Here is a 21,484-nt window from a genome sequence, read left to right on the forward strand (position 1 = left end):
ACTATAATAATAATAAAAAAAAGAATGTCGATCAGCATTAAACCCTTAAACTCAATGGTTCATCCCGCACTTACTGACTGATCGTCTCGGAGTCTCCGCAAATGCACAAATGCCGCTTGGGCCGCGTCATGGCAACTACGTGCAGCATAGTTAGCAATATTATCGAATACCTTGCGGGTACAGGGTACAGGAACAAGAAAAGGGGGGAAACATACCGTTTAATCGTCGCTTCTCGCCAAGAAAACCCACTTCGTGTTCCCCATTACTACGCACTAGACTCACCACAACGGCTTCTTTCTCGCGGCCCTGGAATCCATCCACACTGCCAAGTTCAAGGCCAGGGTATTTCTCTCGTAGCATCCGCGACAGTAGTGCCAATTGCCCGTTGTAAGGGGTGATCACGGCAATGCTCTCGGGTCTAACACCCGCGTCAATCAGATTGTCCACGTGTCTAGCAACGACCAGAGCTTCCATCTCGTTGCTTTTGCTGTCGCCAAGCAAGGCGCCCTTTTTGCTGATTTCATCCTCTGCCTTTTCGGGGAAATCCCCGCCTTGGGTGTCCCAGAACACCAGGGGTTCCTGCGTGTCGTCTGTACCCTCTACTTCGTATGGTAGGTCAATCAGTAAACGGGCTTTCACCGCGTCGCTGGCGATCAGCTTGCCCTCGTAGAGCTCGTCGGAAGGAAAGCGCATGATCTTCTCATGCATGCGATATTGGATGGTTAACATGCGTTTGATCCCCGGTCCATGCAGGGCTAATAAACGATCGAATAATGTGCGTTCAAGAGAGACACCCCTTAATGTCTCGGTGTCGCTGTCTGTCCTTCCATCGACGCCCTTGGAGGCTTCATCCTTGGACTTTTGTCCAGTAGATTTGACGGTCGGTGGTAACTGCAGATGGTCACCGGCAAGGACCACCTTCTCTGCACCTAGAAGTGAAATCCAACATTGTGCTTCGAGGGCTTGACTCGCCTCGTCGATAATCACAACATCGAACTTCTGATTCTTCAGTTGGTGGCCTCCAGCCCCGTGAAGAGTAGCCAATACCACGCTACTCTCACGCACCAGGTTATCCACACATTTAGACTCGCGCTGTCGGAACTCCTTCCGGAGCAACTTCAACTCATCATAAATACCTCGTCGTTCGCGACCAGACCGGGTCTTGCGAATACTAGCCTGTTTTTCATCAATCTCCTTGCGAATATCCTTCACAATACCCCCAGCATCAGAGGTCTGCGTAAGAACTTCAAGAGAATGTTCAAGAACAGAAGGAAGCAGACGAGCCGGATGACCGATACGCACAACGGGAACCTTCTTGGGAGCCAGTCGTTCCACAATATTATCAACAGAAACGTTCGATGGTCCACAGACAAGAACCCGCTTTTTCCGCTGAACAAATTGCAAAATTAATTCAATAAGCGTATGCGTCTTTCCTGTCCCGGGCGGGCCATGAATCAAAGCAATATCACGCGAAGCCAGCGCAAACCGAATAGCATCCTTCTGTGAATCATTGAGCGTGGGATCAGTGAACTCCACAAGTCCACAAGCCTCAGTATCCAGCTCCAACGGCGTCGTATGCCCAAACGCGACGCGCATGAAATGAGAGTACTCAGTCTCAATCATCTTGACCATCTTCTCCATAGTTTGTCTCATCCTAGTCTGAAGTCAGTAACTCATCCAGCAATCCCAAATCCAAATCCAATACTCCATCCAACATACCTCCTGTACGTAACATCATTAGCAAGCTTAATAGCCCACACTTTCTTCCCCCAAAGCTCCTCAACAGCCTCATCATCCTCCTTCGACATCCCCCCACCACCCTGGCGCCCAAACGCAATCCAAACAGCGCGATCACCAGTACGCGTAACAACGCCCTCGACCCCCTTCTCATCTTTCTCCTTCTCCTTATCTTTGTCTTTCCCGCCAGCCTTCTTCCCCGCCCCCACAACATCACTAACTCTTACAACATCCCCGACGCGAATCCCATGCGACCCGAGACGAGGCGTCCCATCTGCAGCCCGGGACTCTTCTGATGTGACTGCTGGGTCCGGGGCGAACTCGCCGACGACGCGCCCGCCAAGACCAGTTCGGCATTGTGAGAGGATGAGGCCGGTTAGGGCGTAGCCGGTTGCTTGGAGGGTTCGGCGGGTCGCGGGGGAGACTGATGCGGCTGTACTGGCGAGTTTTGAGGAGGAGACTTCGGCGGCGTGTTCTTCATGGAGGAGGGTGAGTTGGGTTGAGGCGAAGCGGGGAATTGGGATCGGGGTTGGAGGGGGCATTTTGGGCGGCGCGGGATGTGTGGAGCTTGGAGTTTATGATATTTGGAGAGTAAATGGGTGCTCTCGTAGATAGATTGGAAGTTTCCCCGTTTGGTTGGTGCCGATTGACTTCCACGGGTTGATGGTTGGAGCTTGGTTCGGGGAGGGACCGGGGATAAAGAAGCTTCAGGTTGCTTATCTCCGAGATCGGGATTTGATTGGCTGTGGATTTGCAGGCTTTAATGCTGTCCACGGGCGTACTAGCATCCAATATAAACAATATCATCCGGCTAAGAGATAAACCAACAGTCAACAGCCAATACCTAGAGCACCAAATAAATTTCTAAATTTCTCCGTCCCTTTCACGCCCCGCCTTGGCCGCCCTCCTCTAGGACCTCGACAACCCTCAACTGGAAGGGGAAATGATTTACTAGAACGTGAAGACAAAACCTTGCCTTCAATATATTTCTAACATTCTGAAAGAGGTTCAGATCAGCTTCCAACTTGTCCTATCCTCTGTATTCTACAGTTCACTCTGGAGTTTGTGTCCACAATCATAGACTTCTAGGATCTCCAGTAGGCTGTTGTAAGTCAGGCCGCGGCGTCTCAACAGATTATCGTCCTGATTCAATGGCAAAATGGACTGGCTTGGATGCGCCTCCAATGCTCTGTCGGATTTAGCATGCTACTTGGATATATAACGAATATCTACAACCGGTGTGTATTACTTTCTTTACCAACAAATATCTTTAGCTACGACTTTCTAGAATTAGTCTCCTATCACTTCGCATTTGGAATGCTTCCAGGTGGATCGAAGTCCATTCGAAGTAGCGAATGGAAGCGGATACACAAAGTGCGTTGAGCGTCAGCTAGTTCATAGGTAGTAATTGGATATTGGCTCGAGATGCATGATGAACCTGTATTGGCACCGTCTGCGTAGACACGCGTAGAAGCGCGGTACGGTACAGAACTCCCAACGGCTATATAGGACAAGATTAGATTTGTAGTCGGTCTTTAACTAGAAGCGTTCTAAGGAAAAAAGGTATGAACATGTAACCATCCCGCTAATGCTTTTCGTTGGTTGATTCTATTAAGCACAAGAAGAATGTTCAGGATTGCAGGATGGATTGTCAGTACCCAGATCAACCCCGTCCTAGGCCCGGAGTTGGTTGAGGAACAGATACCATTCGTCTTTTGGGTATTGTGGCTTGTGATAGGCGATGGCGAAGCGCCGAGAATTGTGCCCGAGGGCCAACGGCGGCAGCGATGATTCAGGAATACAGCATGGCTGGCCAATTGGACACAATCTTCCAAACAAAGGGATCTTGGGATGTTGCACCAAAAAAAGATTAGCGGAGTTGGCCCATGCGCCATCCGATGATTGAGTTGTGGTTCAAAGCTCAAAGCCACGGTTCGAGAGGCCGGCGTTTCTTCGAAACATGATCACATCGGACCATTAGAGGAAAATTGCATCAAGCGAATATGCTGTCGCCACATTATCCCATCCAGAGAAGGATGAACTGTATAAATTGAACCAGTAATACACCAGCAGACAAGTCCCAATCAAACAGCCTCAATCTTGACCTTCGGCTCATCAATCTCAGGACTCTTCTTAACTTTCAGCATTGTCGGCTCAAGGCCCCGAATCTCACTCTTGCAAAGCCTTAAGCCAGCCAGATCACAATCTCCGCAGCGACGCTTAACAGGCAAACAAACCGTCTGCCCAAGTCCAACAAGCAACTTATTAATCTCATGCCACTTTTCAAGTGGTAACCACGACTGCAGCGCTTTCCTCGTCTCTTCCGGTGTCTTGGTTTTATTCCAGCCCCATAGATTGGTAATGCGATGAACGTGGACATCAACACCGATACCCATGTGTTTGCCCCATGCCGCGCTCAAACACAAGTAGGCCATTTTGGGTCCTACGCCGGGGAGCGCCATGAGGCCCTCTGGCGTCGAGGGGATATCGCTGTTATGCTGGTCTCGCAGGATCAGCGCGGTCGCTTTGATGTATTTTGTTTTATTGTTGTGGAAGCCGACTGTGCGGATTAGTTCGTTCAGTCGCGTTGGGTCCACCGCTAGGATGTTGGTTAGGTTGAGGGTACTGTCGACAGGTTTTGAATCCTCGTCTTCTTGTTTGATTTTGATATCTTCAGCCAGCACATTGCCATCTCCGAGTTCCGTGTGAAGGCGTTGCATCGCTACCGCTGTGACTGTGTCTTTCGTCTGGGATGAGAGCATCAATGCGATGAGAGTCTGGAATCGGCGGTCTATTGGTGACGAGGCACGCCAGTATAGCTCCGCGCAGCCCATTGTGTCTACCGGGGCAGTCGGGTTGGCTGCCCTCATCTTTTTCACGATTTCGTACATTGTCTCCCAGTTGGACGGGGGCTCGACCTTAACCGAGCCGTCGATCTCGCGGGTTGTTCGGGCCGGGAGGCGTCTTTGTTTTGGTGCCGCTGTTGGTTTTTGGTCGGGCTCATCCTTCACAATAACTTTGCGTGGTATGCGAGGACTTGCACTTTGCTTGAGGGCTCGGGGATTTAGGGGGCTCGCATTACGCTTTGGGCGCTTCGATGGCGGTTCAAGGAGGTCTTCGATATCGGCCGTGTCGGCCTCGGAAAGGGAAGATTCATCGTCACTTTTGACGGCACACAGACTGGACGTTATCGAGACATCTTCTGTCTCCGGCTCCGTCTTGGCGGTCGGAGTTGCATTCGCGTTGTAGGCGAAACCTTTTAGAGCGCTCGCATTGGAGTTACGCGTTTGTCGTCGGATAGGGGGTGAGACTGCCTCCAGCACCTTCGCGGTGTCCCTGGAAGTGCGAGAAGTGCGCATGATCGATTAACAGAGACTGAAAAAATAGACAACACAGAAAATGACCTCAGGATCAGGAGAGCAAGTCCAAAAGCAATTTCACGTGAGAGAATGATCGATCATCCATGGGTGGGTCGGGCAGAATTTCCCCAACCTCGGCGATCACAGTGCCGACCGACTTTCCCAACTCCGTGAGGGGGCGGACTTCAACTACAACATACACATTTAATCTATACAATCTATCACATTCCATATGCAGTCCCCGGCCTCCTCTACCGCCACTGCGCTATCTCGGCTTAGGAAAGAGCTAAAGGCTTCTATTAAGGAACCGGAAAATGAAACCTACCTGTACCTCCGACCGGTCGAGGAAGATGACCTACTACTCTGGGAAGCCGTATTGAAGGGGCCAGATGATACGCCATACGAGGGTAAGTTAACGAACCCCAACTTCCCTGCAGCGGCCATTCCAGTCAATCTAACGCGGCAACAGGTGGACTTTGGCGCCTTCGCATTGCAATCCCGCCAGAATACCCCAAGAAGCCGCCGACCATCCACTTCGCGACTAAGATAATCCACCCGAACATCGACTTCGAGAAGGGCACGATCTGTTTTTCGCTCTTGGATGACGATTGGTCTCCGGCTATGACTCTCGAGACCACACTCAAGGCTATTCAGAGGCTGTTGACGTATCCGAATCCGGATTCGCCGCTAAATGTTGAGATCTCGGTTCTGCTGCGTAAAGGGGATATGGCTGGTTATGAGAGTGTTATCCGGTACTTGACCGAGGAGATGCGGTTGGAAGAAGGTTGGAATCTTGCACGGTGACGATGGTTTCTCCGAACCAGTTGAGACATTCGGACCACACATACCGCACCGCTGGGCACATTCCGATCATCTCAGATACCCTTTTGCCTACTACATATACGAATCAACGAATCGCTACGGTTAATAAGCTAAGGAGTTTAATAATGAAGCACAATTTTTGCATTATCCTCAAAGTGAAGGGTAAGCATGGACTAAAAGTTAATCACATGGAATATTAGCGTGTGCTTCGCGCCGTAAATGTTCGAGGCCGCTGTGTAAAACGCGATAAAAGGTCAAATGAGGCAGACAATGAATGCCGGATTGAAGGTCCAGGAGATAAGGAGAGACATAAGTAGGGTCGTCACGGGTCATGCGGAAAAGATAGTACAATGACGAATGTCATGAAGATGCAGAGCCAATGCGATGTGCTGAAAAACGCCGTTCAAAGAGATAAAGATGCAAGTAGGTGATAAAGCGAAACTGATCATCAATTACAGAGCCATTGCGACCACGACGGCGCCACCAACGATGGCGACGACCTCACGAGCCATACCGGTGGCCATCGCCGCGACGTTAGTCTGCAGACCGGGCTTGCCAGCGGTGGTTGCGGATGCGGCCTGGCCGGTTGCCGATGGGGTGATCACCGTGATAGAGGTGATGGTGCTCAGACTGCCGTCGGGCAAGGTGGTCGTGCTCTCGAAGGTGGAAGTGCTCAATCTGGTGGCGGGGGTAGAGGTAGTTGATTGATCACTCGTGGTTGAGGTGGACGAGGTGGACGAAGTGCTCCGGGTAGTCGACAGGGTCGAAGGAACACTGGTAGTGGTCTGAGTAGTCTGAGTAGTCTGAGTGGTCTGAGTGGTCTCAGCAGTCGAAGACGCAGTAGTGGAAGTGGTCGGCTGAGAAGTAGTCTGGGTCGAGACCGTGCTGGAGGTCTCAGTGGGGACAGATGCAGAGCTAGCAGAGCTGGTCTCGCTGGTGGTCTCGCTGGTGGTCTCTCTAGTCGAGGTGGCCGAGGTGACGGTTGGCTGAGCGCTGGTAGTCGGCTCAGTGCTAGAGACCGAGGTGGTCTCACTGGTCTCAGCAGCTGAGGTGGTGGCGGGCTCAGAGGTTGATTCGGTGCTGGCAGTAGTCACAGTAGGAACTGTGGCCGGGGTTGAGGCAGTGGCATTATCCTGACGCTTGGCGAGCTTGATAAGGCTGGCAATAGTGGGTTCTTCAGCTTGCAAAGCCTCGGCGGCTTGAAGGTCAGTCGGGAAGATCCCATGACGAAATTTGGCGGAGAAAGCATGCAGAGCATCATGGAGCTTGACTGCCTTGATGTCGGCAAACGCTTCTTGGATAGACTCACTTGACGAAGTCCCCTCCACCGCATCTGCTGCGAAGACCGCAGACAGAGCGAGCAGTGTCACAAAGAGCAATTGAAGAAAGCTGATACGCAACATTATGGTAGGTTGAAGATCGGCGGGATCTTGCTGATAAGATGAGTTGGGTGAAGACGAAGAGAGGGGAGAACAACAAAGCAGGTGAGATTATTAAAGAAAGATGGAAGATGACTGGAAGGAACCACACAAGTCCCAGAGTGGCAATTCTATCTTTTTCTTATTTCTTATTTCTTTTCGTATTTTTTTTTTCTTATGCCTTTTTCTTGATTTTCCACACTAGTAAAAAGACAATCCCGAAAATCATCGGCGTGGCTGATTTTTCACGGCCACTTAAATGTCTCGGATCGGCCCAAAACAAGGCTTGACATATACATAGATGAACTATTTTAGATCTTATGTACATAGTACATGGTAATCATCTGGATTTGGGTAGTAAACCGTGCCACAAAAAAAAAAGTAAGAAAGTCCATTCTCTCCTATCATTGGCCCGGTCTCAGGGCTAACAATAGTAACCTTGGAAATAGTCAGAGTCGTGTTGTCATGCACTATTGCTTTTTTACTCCATTTGGTGAAAAGGGGAAAGGGGGGTTCGTACTTCCCCTGGAACTTCCATGGTTCTATATCATGAATTATTACAGCATAAAATATCCCAAACATACTCACACTTCACCGGTTCACTTAATGTACCTCAGGTGTATGAATAACAATACTGGTATCTAGTCGGATCCATAACTTCGCCAACCGGTCGAGGCCGATCGAGAACACCGAATTCCATCTCCATATCGACCGTGACAAGCGGCGCATCCGGCGGATTAGAGAGCCTATTCGTACCATTAAGTGCGAACCGACGATGGTCCTCATCCTTGGCCTGCCACATACTCCATAGCCGATCGATCATACTATGGTGAAGCATGAAAGCTGGGTCTTGCGGCGACGTGAACAGGTCTTGGAGGGTAGCTCCGAGGCTGAAATGCCCACCGCCGTGCACGCCCAGCACTCCGCCGGGTCGTGCGGGCCAAAAGTCCATGACGGTCTGGAAATCGGAGATATTAGCCGCGGACAGGAGTCGGTCGACGATAGTCTCGTTATCGTAGTTGCTGCTGACGAAATTATTCAGGCTTCGGTTGAAACAGCGCGGGTTGTAGTCGAAGCCTGGGGCGGGAAGTTTGTCGAATGAGACGATGTTGCGGTCAAATGGTCCCATGTGGATTTCCATGTCTTTGAAGGGTCCGCAGCGCACACAGCCGCCGCCTGATCCTCGTGGTATGGTTACTGCGCCACCGGAGAGGCTTTGTTCGTCTGGGTTATAGTTTCCGTCGCCGGAGAGGGAGCTGTCGCTGCAGTCGAAGAGAGGGCTGGCTTTTAGGTTCTCTGACCATAATGGCCAGTTCCAATACCTGCACATGTGGTTCGTGTTATTATGGTTTTGGGGTAGTAAATGAATGGCACTTACGGGAGATGTCCAGAGTAACCACACTCGTCTCGCAGGGCTGTCTCCCAGAGCCAGAGGAAGTGACGGTGCCACGGAAGGAACAGACCACTAAGGTGGACATTGAATGTGTAGTTGATATGGGTTCTGTATCCTATGTTAGTATTCAGTCACATATAGGATGAGGATATATAAAACCTACGCCACAAAATCGTCGAACCGGTTCTGCACTCCTGGGTACTCTTTTCTTGGAAGTTGTTGAGGCTTCCCTTGCATACACAATACCGCATCAATATAGTCGATCCGCTCAGCCTTCTTCAACTCTCCCCTATGTAATGTTAGTTCTCAATTGGCCCTAGTAAAATCAGGAAATACAAACCATTCCTTCCGGACAGCAGTATTATGAGTTCCACACAATCGCTCGGCCAGGGAAATGTCGATGTTGATATCGAGTAAGGAGGAATCGCCTGCCGAACCCAAAACCCCCAAGGCAATGACCAAGAAAGACTGATAAAAACCAACCATTTTATCAATCCCAATAAAAAAACGTCCCGATCGACGGCAGCTAATAAAATTCCCCCAGAATCTCCCTCTGCCTGGTCCATGAGCACTGTTTATAAGTAACCCCCGACCCCCACTAACAAGCCAATAAACCCTGAAGTCATCCCTTGTATGATCTGTGAGTAGACTGAGCATTTTAGATTAGCCTATTTTGGTCAACTCCGAAAAAATAAAATTGGCTATGCAGGTTCCAAGCCTGTCAGTGTGTGAGCTATCACTTTACGAGGGCCCAGGTGCATCCATCATACTCCATTAGTGGCGGTACAGTTTTCCCCTACATGATATGGGGCTATGGAGATCCTAGCAGTAGGTCATTCCCAAAGCATAGCGAGGTAGAGCTCCAACCCAAGTATCTTATTTGTTTAGGAGGGGGTTTATCGGCGAGATCAATGTTGCACCCAGTTGAACTGTGTCTAGATTTGATGTGTACACTCTGCTCTTGGCCCTGTATTCGGGCGGTGGGGAAGAGGGGTGTTCTAGTTGATCTTGAAATTATAGTCGCATTTGTTATGGGACCGTCTGCAGGGCCACGGCCAATGGTTCAGGGAGCCGAGGGAAGACTCTGATTATGCTCATAAGCGACCGACGACGTACATGGTACCTACATAAGCAGACACTCGGATAAGGTAGTAGCATTACATTACCATCTTTCTAACTGATCAGCTATTTTCAATCTCTTGTCAAGTCAAGATCAATGATTAATTCACCAAGACCGAGGTACGTTGTAGTAGGAACTACGCCGTACCACGTTAGACTAGTTCTCTCCACAATTATAAGTCCACATAGGGTGTGTGGAACATGAATTGTGCTACGTACTGTAGGAAGTTTGGAAGTACCTGAGCTTTCTAAGCTTGTGATGCTGCAGAGAAACTATTATCACATGCTTTTGAATATCGAAAGCCATTTCATTCGATTGACAATGACATTGTTCATATTGAAATGCTCAAGATATACCATCGAGTGCAAAGCGATTCATACCACAAGGCAGAGATGGCTAATCCATAATTGTATAGCTCCTATCCGAATTAGTTGATATATGCGTAGCTTCAACAATCACTGTAACAATGTGACAGCACTCAAAAAGGTGAGTCCACAATCCACAACAAACCCTGCCACAACCCCAGCAAGCGGGCATCACCAAATCCCGAAAGGAGAGCCAACTCCATTTTCTCGCATCGTCACTAGGTCTTATGCATGGACTCATCATGCTACTATTGATCGATTAGGTGAGAGCAACCAGCGTGAAAAAGTACCGATGTGGCCCGTGGCCAAGCAACGGTCTAGGCGAGATATAAACAGTGCTTTTACGAGTCTGCCCATATCGAGAACTATTCTTAGGAGCACCGGATGGCCTCGAGATTTGCACCAGTCTGTCCTATCGCTGTGGTGCGAATGCTATAGTAGACCTCGTATTTTCCTAGACCTGCACTGGCGAGAATAAAATGCTTGGTCACTGGTGATGTAGACCACTAACTCGGCATTGAGAATCGGCTGACCTCTTCTGCTTGTGCTCTGCGCTGTGCGTCTAGTTGCGATGCGGACGGGCCCACTCCTTCATACTGGAGTTAGTTTGATGGTGGGATTGTGGAACTCGGAAAATGCTGTAGCTTTGGCGAAGAGAACTCGGACTGCGTTCCAGGCAGCTGAACATACTTGGGGGTGACCAGATATCGGGGATGGCGCTCCGGGGAACTCGCGGTGTGTACTTTGGATATTTTATTTTGAAAACTGACGCTGGAACTTCATGTCAACCTTGGAGGGTTGATCTCTTGTTTTGCAGTGTAGATTCCTAAATTCCTCAACCAGGCCGCTCTTAACCTCACGGCTTCATAGCCCCTTCCTCTCTTAATGTTCCCACGTTGTTTTCCTTTTTTTTAATGAATGAAATTCCTCTGCCTTTGAACACTTCCAGCGAGCTTTTACGAGTTACACATGCCCGAGCTTTAAGCTTTTTTTTCACATGGTATATAGCAGAACGATCATTGGCAGCAATGCCGAGTGCGGGGGAAAGAGTCTGGGGAACCAACCGAGGCAGATATATCAAGAGCGTGAAGAATACAGATTTAACATTGACCCCAGATCCTGTCAATTCTGAGACAAAGCCTCTTCTGCGCAAACTACCATGGATACTGCAAAAAGCTTTCTGGATCAGATTCTACCCCGAGCCACAGCCTCCTGGGCTCACATCGTGGCGAACTATTCGCCTCAGAGAATCGAGTTCGTGGGTACATTTCTCATTCAGGTGCTTACCTTCTGGCTACCATCAATATGCTATATGCTCCTCGAAGTGATAGCGCCTTCTTTTTCCCAGCGCCACAAGATCCAACCGGCACCCAAACAGCCAACCCGTCGGGAGATCGCACGCTGTTTTACGGTCGTAGTACAAAACCAGGTCATATCATCGATACTTCATCTGACATTGCTGTCTGTAGCCAGCTACGCGGGCCTTAAATCAACATATCGCATCGAAACCTCTCTACCAGGTCCAGTCGAGATCTTTCGGGACGTCTTTCTCAGTCTGTTGATGCGCGAAGCTTTGTTCTATTACAGTCATCGAATCCTTCATATACCCAACCTCTACGTCCGCATCCATAAGAAGCATCACCGATTCACTGCTCCGATCGCGCTGGCTGCGCAGTTCGCCCATCCGATTGAGCACATCTTCGCTAATACATTGCCCATCTCCCTCCCACCGCAGTTGTTAGGGAGCCACATTGTGACGTTCTGGGTATTCTTGGCTTACGAGCTTGTCAATACCGCGACGGTTCACAGTGGATATGATTTCTTTTGTCACAAGGCCAGAGCGCATGATCTCCATCACGAGAAGTTCAATTTGAATTATGGATCGTTGGGGTTGTTGGATTGGCTGCATGGAACGGATCAATTGAAGAAGCGTCGTACTGTGTAAACCTCGGTTATTGTTTTGGGTAGCTCTAATTGTGTACATAAATCTGACTGTTTTAAGAGCCAATATCGACAGTTGCGGCCAGTGGTACACCGTGGGGTTGTCTCATATATAACTTTCTTGAGATGCCCCGGGGTCTTCCGAAGATACGAATACGATGGGGTTCCATGGTTGCAGTTCACAGGGTCGCACATGGCCTGGACACAAGGCGGTGGAATACTCGGTTATAAACACCCAAGTCAGAAAAGCCCAGTGAAAAAGCCCAGTGAAAAAATGTCCCACTATAAATACCCGGGTAAGACAATTGCAAAGAAAAATATTGCGGTCGCAGTCCAATTATCTCAGTCTTGGTAAGGTTCAGGTTCATCTGGACACTCAAAATATTCTTCAAGCTCATTCCGATGCAGCTGAGTTGGTCACTAAAGATATACAACATAGCGGTCAAGTCTGGGGGTGGATCGAGTTTATGTATAGCTGACAATGGCAAGAATGCCGAATTGTTGAGACGGTCGGAAATTTAGAATATGCGTTAGATCTACAGGATCTATCATGATTTATGGATTTGGTCGAAGTTACTATTATAGTGCGTACAATGTATGATGTACATTCAACCATCTCACGGCAATGCGTTGTACAAAGTAAGCGAGAAATAATACATCAGTTTGATGCATGGGACGATCTGGCATTGTTGTACCAGGAGTGTCTCAGGTCTATGTATAGACCGTTTGAAAGTGAGAGCCATGGGTATCTAGGCGGGTTGGCGCCGAGACAAATTGATTTAGCGAATAATAAAAAGACAAGGATCGAATTGACTTTTTGATTGGATTCTAGAATTTGAACGCGTTTGATATTCAACCCCTATAATTTTGACCCCCTTAGACCCTTAGAATAATCAAAGACCCCTGAAGTGCGATCGACTTGCCCATAAAGCGCGTCATTGCCAAGCTAGGGTCCACTCAGGGTTTCATGGAGGCAGCAGGATAATTCGGGGATATAGTTAGTGTTAGTGGAATTATGGGGAATTATAGGTATACATTCAAAAGGGTTGATATAGTCATACATACCTCTATTGTATAAATGTCCGTACATTTAGACCTCTATTCTCTGTACTGTGCCTCCATCAGATGTTAAATACCAAGGAACCTGACGATCCAAAGAATCACATAAATAAATAACAGACCAAACCAACCAATTAAAACCATTGATTTAGGGTCATCCCCACATAAAATCCACTGTAATAATGACCCTTGCTGATCAGGACAAAGCAGACAGCCAATGTACATAGTACCCTGCCGGTCCCTTGGCGTAGCACAGCCCAGCCCTTTGCCGCTTGGAGGGGCCTTGGCCTCATAACCCTTTCATCCCTTGCCTTTTCTCTTTCTTTTCATTCTTTCTGACCTCACTTTCGTTTCTCAGTCTGTCGTTCACTCTCTTTTAATACTCTGAGCGCATCTATTTCCCACTCTCGTTCATACCCAATTTTCGCTCTTTTTCACTTATTCTCACAATGAAGTCTTCCGTCGCCTCCATGGCCACGGCCATCACCCTGGGCGCCTCGACCGTCCTCGGTGCCGCAACCAACCTCAAGGCCCGCGACAGCGATATCACCCCCATCACTGTCAAGGGTAATGCCTTCTTCAAGGGCAACGACCGTTTCTACATGCGCGGTGTCGACTACCAACCCGGTGGTTCTTCCGACCTCAGCGATCCTATCGCTGATGCTGATGGTTGCAAGCGTGACATCAAGAACTTCAAGGAATTGGGCCTGAACACCATCCGTGTCTACTCTGTCGATAACTCCAAGGACCACGATGAGTGTATGAATGCCCTCGCCGAGGCCGGTATCTACCTTGTTCTCGATGTCAACACCCCTAAGTACTCTATCAACCGTGCCGAACCCGAGATGTCCTACAACGATGTCTACCTCCAGTACATCTTCGCCACTATGGAGAAGTTCGCCAAGTATGACAACACCCTGGCCTTCTTCTCCGGTAACGAGGTCATCAACGACGGCCCCTCCTCTAAGGCCGCTCCTTACGTTAAGGCCGTCACCCGTGATATGCGTACTTTCCTCCGCTCTCGCAAGCTCCGCGAGGTCCCCGTCGGATACTCCGCCGCTGATGTCGACACTAACCGTCTCGAGATGGCCGAGTATATGAACTGCGGTTCCGATGACGAGCGTAGTGACTTCTTCGCCTTCAACGACTACTCCTGGTGCGACCCCTCCTCCTTCACTACCTCCGGCTGGGACCAGAAGGTTAAGAACTTCACCGGTTACGGTCTCCCCCTCTTCCTCTCCGAGTACGGTTGCAACATCAACACCCGTAAGTTCCAGGAGGTCAAGGCTCTCTACTCCACCGAGATGACCCCCGTCTACTCCGGCGGTCTCGTCTACGAGTACACCGAGGCTGGCAACAAGTACGGTCTGGTCAAGATCAGCGGTGACACCGTCACCACCAACAAGGACTACGACGCTCTCAAGACCGCCTTCGATGGTACCAAGAACCCCACCGGTAACGGCGGCTACAACTCCACCGGCGGTGCCTCCGGCTGCCCCAAGATGCAGAAGCCCAACTGGGATGTCGACTCCGACTCTCTCCCTGCCATGCCCGCCCCCGCTAAGAAGTACCTGACCGAGGGTGCCGGCAAGGGCGATGGCTTCGCCGGCAAGGGTAGCCAGAACGCCGGTACCAAGTCCTCCGGCACTGCCACCCAGGGCTCTGGTGAGGTCGCTGCTGCTACTGGCAGCGGCTCTGCTGCTTCCAGCACCAGCTCCACCGGCGCTGCCGCTAGCCTCAAGCCTTTCCAGTTCAGCTTCGCCCCTGCTACCGTCGGCCTCGTCACTGTCCTGTCGACTGTCTTCGGCGCTAGCTTCATCCTCCTGTAATGCTCCTACTTTTTTTTTTTTTGAAGGGGCTTCATATCTTTCGATTCTCCCTGACATGTATCTTTTTTTTAACTGGCTTTCATCTTTTACCCTGTGGTGATCATCGCTTGGGCTTTGCAAATTGGAGGATGGCGAGATGCTTTCTAGTTGGTGTATAGCAGTCCTTAGTATCTACGTCTAGTGTTAAATGAAACGGAGCTGAACTGCTCATATATTCTGACCCTGGCTAGTAAACTGTCGCAGAAGACTGACCCTCTCCAATACCTATTCCACTTGGAGTAATTCCAACCTTCAAACCCCCTCAGCAAGCGCTTCTCTCCGCGACTTTGACAACGGATCAAAGTACGGAATTTCCCCAAGCGAAACGACCCGATTACCCTGACGCTTCCCACCGTAGTCACTGACCTCATTAGCATTGTAGCTATAAAACAAAGCAGAAAATAGTACTCACTTGGTAGCGGTATGATAAACCGACCGACTAGAAACATAGACGTCAGCATATTACCAGCGTGATCTCTCCAGGAAGTATCATACTTATCCCAAATAGCAAGGTCATTCTTGCCCCATCTAAACCGAACCTGCAAATCATGATTCTCAAAGAGAAGCTTGTTGACTATATTTCAAAGATTCGTTAGCGAAGTATCTTTCCAGCTTCTACCATCCAGTCTGTAGATGAACTTACATAGTTTCTTCAAAACCTTACTTTCCAGCTGCGTCACACCTTCAATCCAGCCATGCTCGACCTGCTGTCCCGCGCCGAAGAGACTCTTCCAGCCTGTTACGGGGTTTGTTCGGATGAGGGGACTATTTGATGGATTGGTTAGTTGATGGGATTGGGATTGCTGGGTTAGAAGGCAAGAGGTAGGTTAGTGTATGGGCGGGTGGTGTGTTTCTTTTCTTACTGCGTCGCCTTGAAATCAAATCCCGTATTCTCCGGTGCGCCTCTATCACCTTGGATGAGCTCTATACCTTGTTCTTTGGCGATCTTGTTGAACGAAGGCTGGGTGTTGTTAGTTTATTTGTTACCTTACATATTATGTTGGGAATCGAGTGGTTCTGCATACCTGGTGATGCACGACCTTCAACTCCTCGGCTAACTTCTGAATAATCGGTGACAGTCTATCATACAGCTCATAGCCCGAAGCCCAGAGCGTATCACCGCCAGACTGGTCTTCGGGGAGCTCTGTGATCTTCAGCAGAGCGTAGTCAGATGGGACGTGTTCGAATGTTATACTTGACACTTTGTTAGCCTTTCCGATAAAAATTCAGAGTTGAAAATTGGAGTTGGATGACATACTCTGCGTGCCATCCTTCGCTTGCGAGACGACCGCTGTTTGGCTTGTACCTATCGCCGTATAGTTTGCGATAGGACTGCAGAGGTTGTTTAGATTTACCAAGAGAGATATTGGGAACAGAGGTCATACCTCGGATGAAATGACAGAGATCTCATCGTCTAGATGTCCGTTCTCGTCGACAGCGATTCCTCTCTTGCTGTTTGAGACAGCGTGGCGGTGAAGCTGTCTGTTTTAGCATATCCTTTTCGACATATATTCAATAAGCTTGGAAGATCCAATCACCTTTGATGTACTTGGCTTCCCACTCAACTCGCCCAGTTTCTGACCGAGAACCTTCTGCTCCTCAGAAGAGATGTTCTGGTCGCGAAAGAACACGACTCCTCGTTGAGAGACTACGTGGTATCAGTGTTCGTTTCGTTTCGCTTTGGTGAACTTCAGTTCACTATGAGATATAGTACAATGGACTCACCAAGAATTGCCAGATCCCGGATTTTAGTCTCATCTCTCAGAATCTCGGTCAGCTGCACATGGGGGAATTCAGTCCCAATAATGGGTGTCGAATCGAAATTCTCGTACTCCTTCAAGCTTCCCGATGACTTGAGTGGCTCCCGGAGAAGACTGGCTTGCGGGGTATTGATGTTCTTGGCTTTGAGATCTAGAACCTCGGGGACGTTCTGAGTATCGAGAGCTGGCGACATTGTGATGTTTATAATATATCTTATGTGTATTTCAAATGGATTATATCGCCCGTTTCCTAGGAGTATGCGCTCCTTATATGCGGTATGCCAGTTACATTTTCCCTTGGAAGTTATCAACACATTTAGCTATGCCGGGTTGTGATCTTGCACCATCGCCTCTAAAGTTTCATCTTCGAGTCACGGATTGGCTTATCTCGTGATCACGACACAGCACTGACATTTTGGATTTTGCTGCCGTGGAATGGTGTGATCTCCATCCCATTGAGTTGGTCAATTGAGGGTTGCTATCCGTGTATATGTATAGCAATTTGCGTCGGATATGGCGTATGAGAGGGTTGGACCAAATGCAAATTCAGGATTTCACTTTATACTATTGATAGCCTTAATGTTTCAAGTGGCTCTGCCAATTTATAGTTTACAGACAAGTATTTTGTGGCGGATTGTGTGTGAAATATATTTATTGATATTCCATCTTCTGTTTATAAAAATCCAAATACCGTTGTGACCAAAACATCAACTATATAAACTATATAAACTTGATAGACGAAGCCAACTTTTGTTCACCGACGCTACGTAAACCAATCTATAAATCTACAAATCAGTCATTAGGGGGCTCATCAGCATGACCTATGTACTGGGCCATCCGACAAAAACCCACGAAACCAAATAACGCTGCTCCTGAAGCCTAACGATGACTGTGACGAGAAGGAGGAGTAGGAGTAGTAGGAGAAGTAGGAAGAGGGGGTCGAGAGGGACGATGACCGACTCGGGCAACCGGCTCAATATCAAACCGCATGTGTAGGTTACCTGACCAAAACCAAGTATTGATTCTGGGGATCTCATGAGTACCCCTGGGCCAAGCGGCTAGAACAAGACGAGCTGTCGCCCTCCCCAGCTTTGTTCCTAAGATTTGCTGGAACTCCGGAGTATGCATGTGCCAAGTTTGAATTGTTGCTCCGGCTCTATTCCCAAGACCGGGAAGATTGTTATTTGGGTAAAGCACCTTCCCTACCAAGGGTTGTGTCTCCTTATTCTCAACTGTTGTGTAGTAGACATATCGAAGAGTATCGATCGCGGCGTCATGTTTGTATAAAGCTAGAGCAATGTCAGTCCATTGGGGTCCCTGTTTCCTTCTGAAAACCGCCTTAACAATGATAGCACCCTCTACCATGCAATGCTCGTAAGTGGGCACACCCATCAAATTTCCATTGCGGTGTAGATGTGAATAGCGATAATCCTTCGATCTCTCATTCCTTGGGAGGCCTGTCGATTCTAGACAACCTCTGATTTCAGCCGGTGGGACAACGAACTCGGATTTCCATACATCAAATTCCGGCCTCTCCGGGGGACTACAATCGACTAGAGCGGCAAGGGTTAGCCTGGACTGGACCACTGGACATGCAGGACCAGCTGAGTTGGTGTTGGCCATCCAGTCTTCGAATTGAGCCCCTGTCGCTTGATAACGGTCGATCTTTTCCTTTGGAGGTGTTCTATCTAGTATGTGGACTTTGTCTGGATTAATGATCGTAGAAAGTTTACCCGCGTACATCCGAGCACTCCTGGGACTCTCAGGTAAGTCGGGGGGTTTTGGATTAGGATAGGTCTCTCGAATGCGAGCGAGTCTTTTAGATACGCGGAGATCGACGCTACTTGTACGTTTCCGCTTTGGACTCTTGGGAGTAGAGGGAGGTTCTTTGGGATCATTTCACCGTCAGTTTTACCAACACCTAACCAGCCTTTGACTTTCTGCTTAATGGTGGAAGACGGAGATTGGGACATCGTGTTGAAAATTTCAAATGAAAATAATAGATGTGGATTCGGAAGTCCTGGGGGGTTTCTGATCTTGTTATCGGGGAATTGATATACTTGACTGGCTTAGCTAGATACTGGACCAAGGAGATATTATATAGCTCTGGACAAAAGGCTATGTAAGAGAGCCAGGTCCATGACCGAGTCAGTGCTTGCATCCGGTCTATGTTAAGATGAAACAGACAAAGCAATGGATATGTATATAAATTTGAAAGAGATTCAACTTTAGACGGGGACAACGAAACGGTTAATAGAAGAAAGAGAACGGGAGGTAGAGCATGTGGATCAAATGGACGGGCGATAAAGCCCTCGGCATTAAGTGCGTGATGCAATGAGAACTGTATTATGTGAACAAAGCAGTGTGTGCTGTATGGCTAAATTTAGCTTTGAGGCTGAGAGCCCACCATGACAATGAACCCGAGGTGAAAGAGGATGATCTCTGCGAGTCAAGTCCTGAGTTAACATGTTGAGATTTACCTAAATCTTCCTGAGATCACATCCATGAGGCCATAACCCTAAGACTTTTATCGCGTGTTTGCCGTGGTCTGGATTGGCCGAGTTTACTGTAAATAGGACAAAGGGCCTTAGAAGTCAAGTTCACGAACTCATAGATCCCTATGTAGGTGCTACTTACGGGTAAAACTACCTAAATGAAGTACACAAAGGATATATTATTGAGCAAAAGGAAAATTCTAAAAAGGATCGACTGAGATCTTGTTAGTCCTGAAGGACTGTACGTAGACGACTTCATTAGGCAAGACCAGGTCCAGCTTCAGAGAGACATTTTGTCAGCCACTGTAACATCCAAAACAAACCAGAACAGACTCACAAATTACGAGTTAGCACCCCATCCCGCAGAAAACCTCCAATCCTGCCCAACCTCCCCAATCCCTCTAACCAGACCTACAAGATTATCAACAAACCCACCCTCACCACTATTAACCCTCTCTCGACGCTCGAGCTCAGTGTCCGAAGTAGCACCACGAAGACCAAGCAGCTGCTGGGTACTATACCCCTGCAAACGATCTGCATCTATCCTGGTCAAACGATCCCCTTCACCCTGCCGCCGAGTCCAAGCCGCCTGCTTAACAGCCGGAGCCCAGTACTCCGCCAGAGAAGACTCATCGCGACCAAACGCATAGCACTTAGCCAGCGCAGAGTCAGACTCCGGTATGAGCGACGCATTCCAGCGTGTGTGGACGAGTTCGTACCTCTTCTCCATAAAGAAGATAACTGGCCACGCGATGATCCAGAGCTGGAGAAGGACGACAGTCCACCAGACGAACCGGTTCGCGCGGAGCCGGTTGATCCAGTGTGGAGAGTAGATTGTGATGGAGCGCTGGGCGATGAAGAGGTCGAAGCTTATGGAGCCGCGGTAGTTAAGTTCGCGGATGTGGGAAGAGAGGACGTTGCGCATGGCGTTGGAGTCGAATCCGGAGATTTTGCGGTGCAGAGTGAATCTGTATGTAGTTAAATCTAGATTAGCAGTGTATTTTATCCGCAAGTAAGGGGGTAGAGCATACGATTTCACCGAAGCGGGGTCACGACAGAACCGCTCGCACCACATCTTCAGGTTCTTCGCTTCCGGAGAGGAGTTATGCTCCTCGTCGGCATCGTATCGGGATAGGAGGGCATCGCTGTCCGCCGTGAGACTAATAGCAGCCTGCGACTTGGGCGGCTTGTACGTGCGCGAGCGGAGGATTCCTCCTCGATACGCGGGTTTGAGGTCCTCATCTGTGAGGATTTCTGTTTCCATCCAATTCGCGTCCATAGATCTGCCCTCCCAGCCGGTCAACATAGTCTCTGCCAGATCTAGCTTGAACTTGAAGTCTGTGTGAGTGTTGTTTTTGTTATTCTTTTTGTCATTGCTCGATTCCGTGTGGGTGCCATGGACGTAGAGTAGGGGCCGTGGTGGCAGCTTGATTTGCCGGCGGATTACTTCGTAGAGCTCGTTGGAGTCGCTTGAGAGCGATGGTTCGAGGGTGAGAGAGACCTGGTCGGTGGGTTTGACGTCTTTGCCGCCGGGGAGAACATAGGCTGAGTCGATTATGCAGAGAGGTCGGATACTTGTGGGAGGCTGGACAGGTTGGATAGGTTGGGGATGTTGAATAGGGGCGAAAATGGGTTCGGTGTCATCTGTGTATGGAGGCGGCGCGTCGTCGAGAGAATGGAGGGAGTGCGACGATGACGCAGGGGGATCGGCGTGGTGGAGGCGACCCATGACTTTGATAGTTTGGAGAAAATAATGAAAGTAATCAAAGTATTTAAAGAGAGAAGATTTAAAACAGAAAGTAAAGAGAAGACAAGAAAACAAAAATAATTGAAATAGGAGAAGATGTCCAGATCAAGGTTTGAGGCTCCGAGGCTTACTGTTCGCTAAAATCCTAAGATGGGTCATCTAGTGGTAGTTCTCGCTATATCGCTTCCGATGGTTTGTACATCAAGAGGTACTATTCCAAACTATGATGCACTATAGTACCAATGGAGGAATCCATTGGAAATTTGCTTATAGATCGGACTATCTCTCAAATATAATGGGGGTTGGAAATATCGGCCAACGGTATCGCCCGGCGACAAACTATCATACCACCTACTCTAGGAAAGGCTAGCGTAACATATACAATTGTCTTTATAGCCGA

General features: G+C 48.9%; 10 protein-coding genes across 10 annotated transcripts; 3 read left to right on the top strand and 7 right to left on the bottom strand.

The window, feature by feature from the left end:
- Window positions 1-70: 70 nt before the first annotated feature.
- N7537_009217 (putative DNA helicase) lies at window positions 71-2,279 on the bottom strand (the record flags this gene model as incomplete). The annotated part of the gene is made up of 3 exons (XM_056900271.1): window positions 71-135; window positions 216-1,654; window positions 1,720-2,279. The coding sequence occupies 3 exons, from the start codon at window positions 2,277-2,279 to the stop codon at window positions 71-73; spliced, it is 2,064 nt and encodes a 687-aa protein (XP_056748939.1).
- Window positions 2,280-3,821: 1,542 nt separating this feature from the next.
- Window positions 3,822-5,096, bottom strand: N7537_009218 (endonuclease III domain-containing protein; the record flags this gene model as incomplete). Its single annotated transcript, XM_056900272.1, has 1 exon — window positions 3,822-5,096. The coding sequence occupies one exon, from the start codon at window positions 5,094-5,096 to the stop codon at window positions 3,822-3,824; it is 1,275 nt and encodes a 424-aa protein (XP_056748940.1).
- A 232-nt stretch (window positions 5,097-5,328) lies between these two features.
- On the top strand, window positions 5,329-5,900 carry pex4 (putative ubiquitin conjugating enzyme (UbcJ); the record flags this gene model as incomplete). Its single annotated transcript, XM_056900273.1, has 2 exons — window positions 5,329-5,503; window positions 5,566-5,900. 2 exons carry the CDS (start codon window positions 5,329-5,331, stop codon window positions 5,898-5,900), a joined length of 510 nt encoding a protein of 169 aa, XP_056748941.1.
- A 470-nt stretch (window positions 5,901-6,370) lies between these two features.
- On the bottom strand, window positions 6,371-7,321 carry N7537_009220 (putative GPI anchored cell wall protein (Dan4); the record flags this gene model as incomplete). Its single annotated transcript, XM_056900274.1, has 1 exon — window positions 6,371-7,321. One exon carries the CDS (start codon window positions 7,319-7,321, stop codon window positions 6,371-6,373), a length of 951 nt encoding a protein of 316 aa, XP_056748942.1.
- A 628-nt stretch (window positions 7,322-7,949) lies between these two features.
- Window positions 7,950-9,215, bottom strand: N7537_009221 (tyrosinase family protein; the record flags this gene model as incomplete). Its single annotated transcript, XM_056900275.1, has 4 exons — window positions 7,950-8,658; window positions 8,715-8,837; window positions 8,893-9,018; window positions 9,070-9,215. The coding sequence occupies 4 exons, from the start codon at window positions 9,213-9,215 to the stop codon at window positions 7,950-7,952; spliced, it is 1,104 nt and encodes a 367-aa protein (XP_056748943.1).
- Window positions 9,216-11,373: 2,158 nt separating this feature from the next.
- On the top strand, window positions 11,374-12,159 carry N7537_009222 (sterol desaturase family protein; the record flags this gene model as incomplete). The annotated part of the gene is made up of 1 exon (XM_056900276.1): window positions 11,374-12,159. One exon carries the CDS (start codon window positions 11,374-11,376, stop codon window positions 12,157-12,159), a length of 786 nt encoding a protein of 261 aa, XP_056748944.1.
- Window positions 12,160-13,663: 1,504 nt separating this feature from the next.
- gel1 (1,3-beta-glucanosyltransferase gel1) lies at window positions 13,664-15,043 on the top strand (the record flags this gene model as incomplete). Its single annotated transcript, XM_056900277.1, has 1 exon — window positions 13,664-15,043. One exon carries the CDS (start codon window positions 13,664-13,666, stop codon window positions 15,041-15,043), a length of 1,380 nt encoding a protein of 459 aa, XP_056748945.1.
- Window positions 15,044-15,334: 291 nt separating this feature from the next.
- N7537_009224 (TauD/TfdA dioxygenase family protein) lies at window positions 15,335-17,036 on the bottom strand (the record flags this gene model as incomplete). Its single annotated transcript, XM_056900278.1, has 10 exons — window positions 15,335-15,443; window positions 15,495-15,521; window positions 15,578-15,656; window positions 15,726-15,847; window positions 15,946-16,043; window positions 16,108-16,276; window positions 16,341-16,414; window positions 16,468-16,560; window positions 16,621-16,730; window positions 16,808-17,036. 10 exons carry the CDS (start codon window positions 17,034-17,036, stop codon window positions 15,335-15,337), a joined length of 1,110 nt encoding a protein of 369 aa, XP_056748946.1.
- Window positions 17,037-17,721: 685 nt separating this feature from the next.
- N7537_009225 (uncharacterized protein) lies at window positions 17,722-18,815 on the bottom strand (the record flags this gene model as incomplete). The annotated part of the gene is made up of 2 exons (XM_056900279.1): window positions 17,722-18,530; window positions 18,584-18,815. The coding sequence occupies 2 exons, from the start codon at window positions 18,813-18,815 to the stop codon at window positions 17,722-17,724; spliced, it is 1,041 nt and encodes a 346-aa protein (XP_056748947.1).
- An 862-nt stretch (window positions 18,816-19,677) lies between these two features.
- On the bottom strand, window positions 19,678-21,066 carry N7537_009226 (uncharacterized protein; the record flags this gene model as incomplete). The annotated part of the gene is made up of 1 exon (XM_056900280.1): window positions 19,678-21,066. One exon carries the CDS (start codon window positions 21,064-21,066, stop codon window positions 19,678-19,680), a length of 1,389 nt encoding a protein of 462 aa, XP_056748948.1.
- Between the last annotated feature and the right edge of the window lie 418 nt (window positions 21,067-21,484).

The sequence above is a fragment of the Penicillium hordei genome (genome assembly GCF_028827395.1).
Source record: "Penicillium hordei strain IBT 12815 chromosome Unknown utg000005l_segment0_segment0, whole genome shotgun sequence".
Classification (NCBI taxonomy): Eukaryota; Fungi; Ascomycota; class Eurotiomycetes; order Eurotiales; family Aspergillaceae; genus Penicillium; species Penicillium hordei.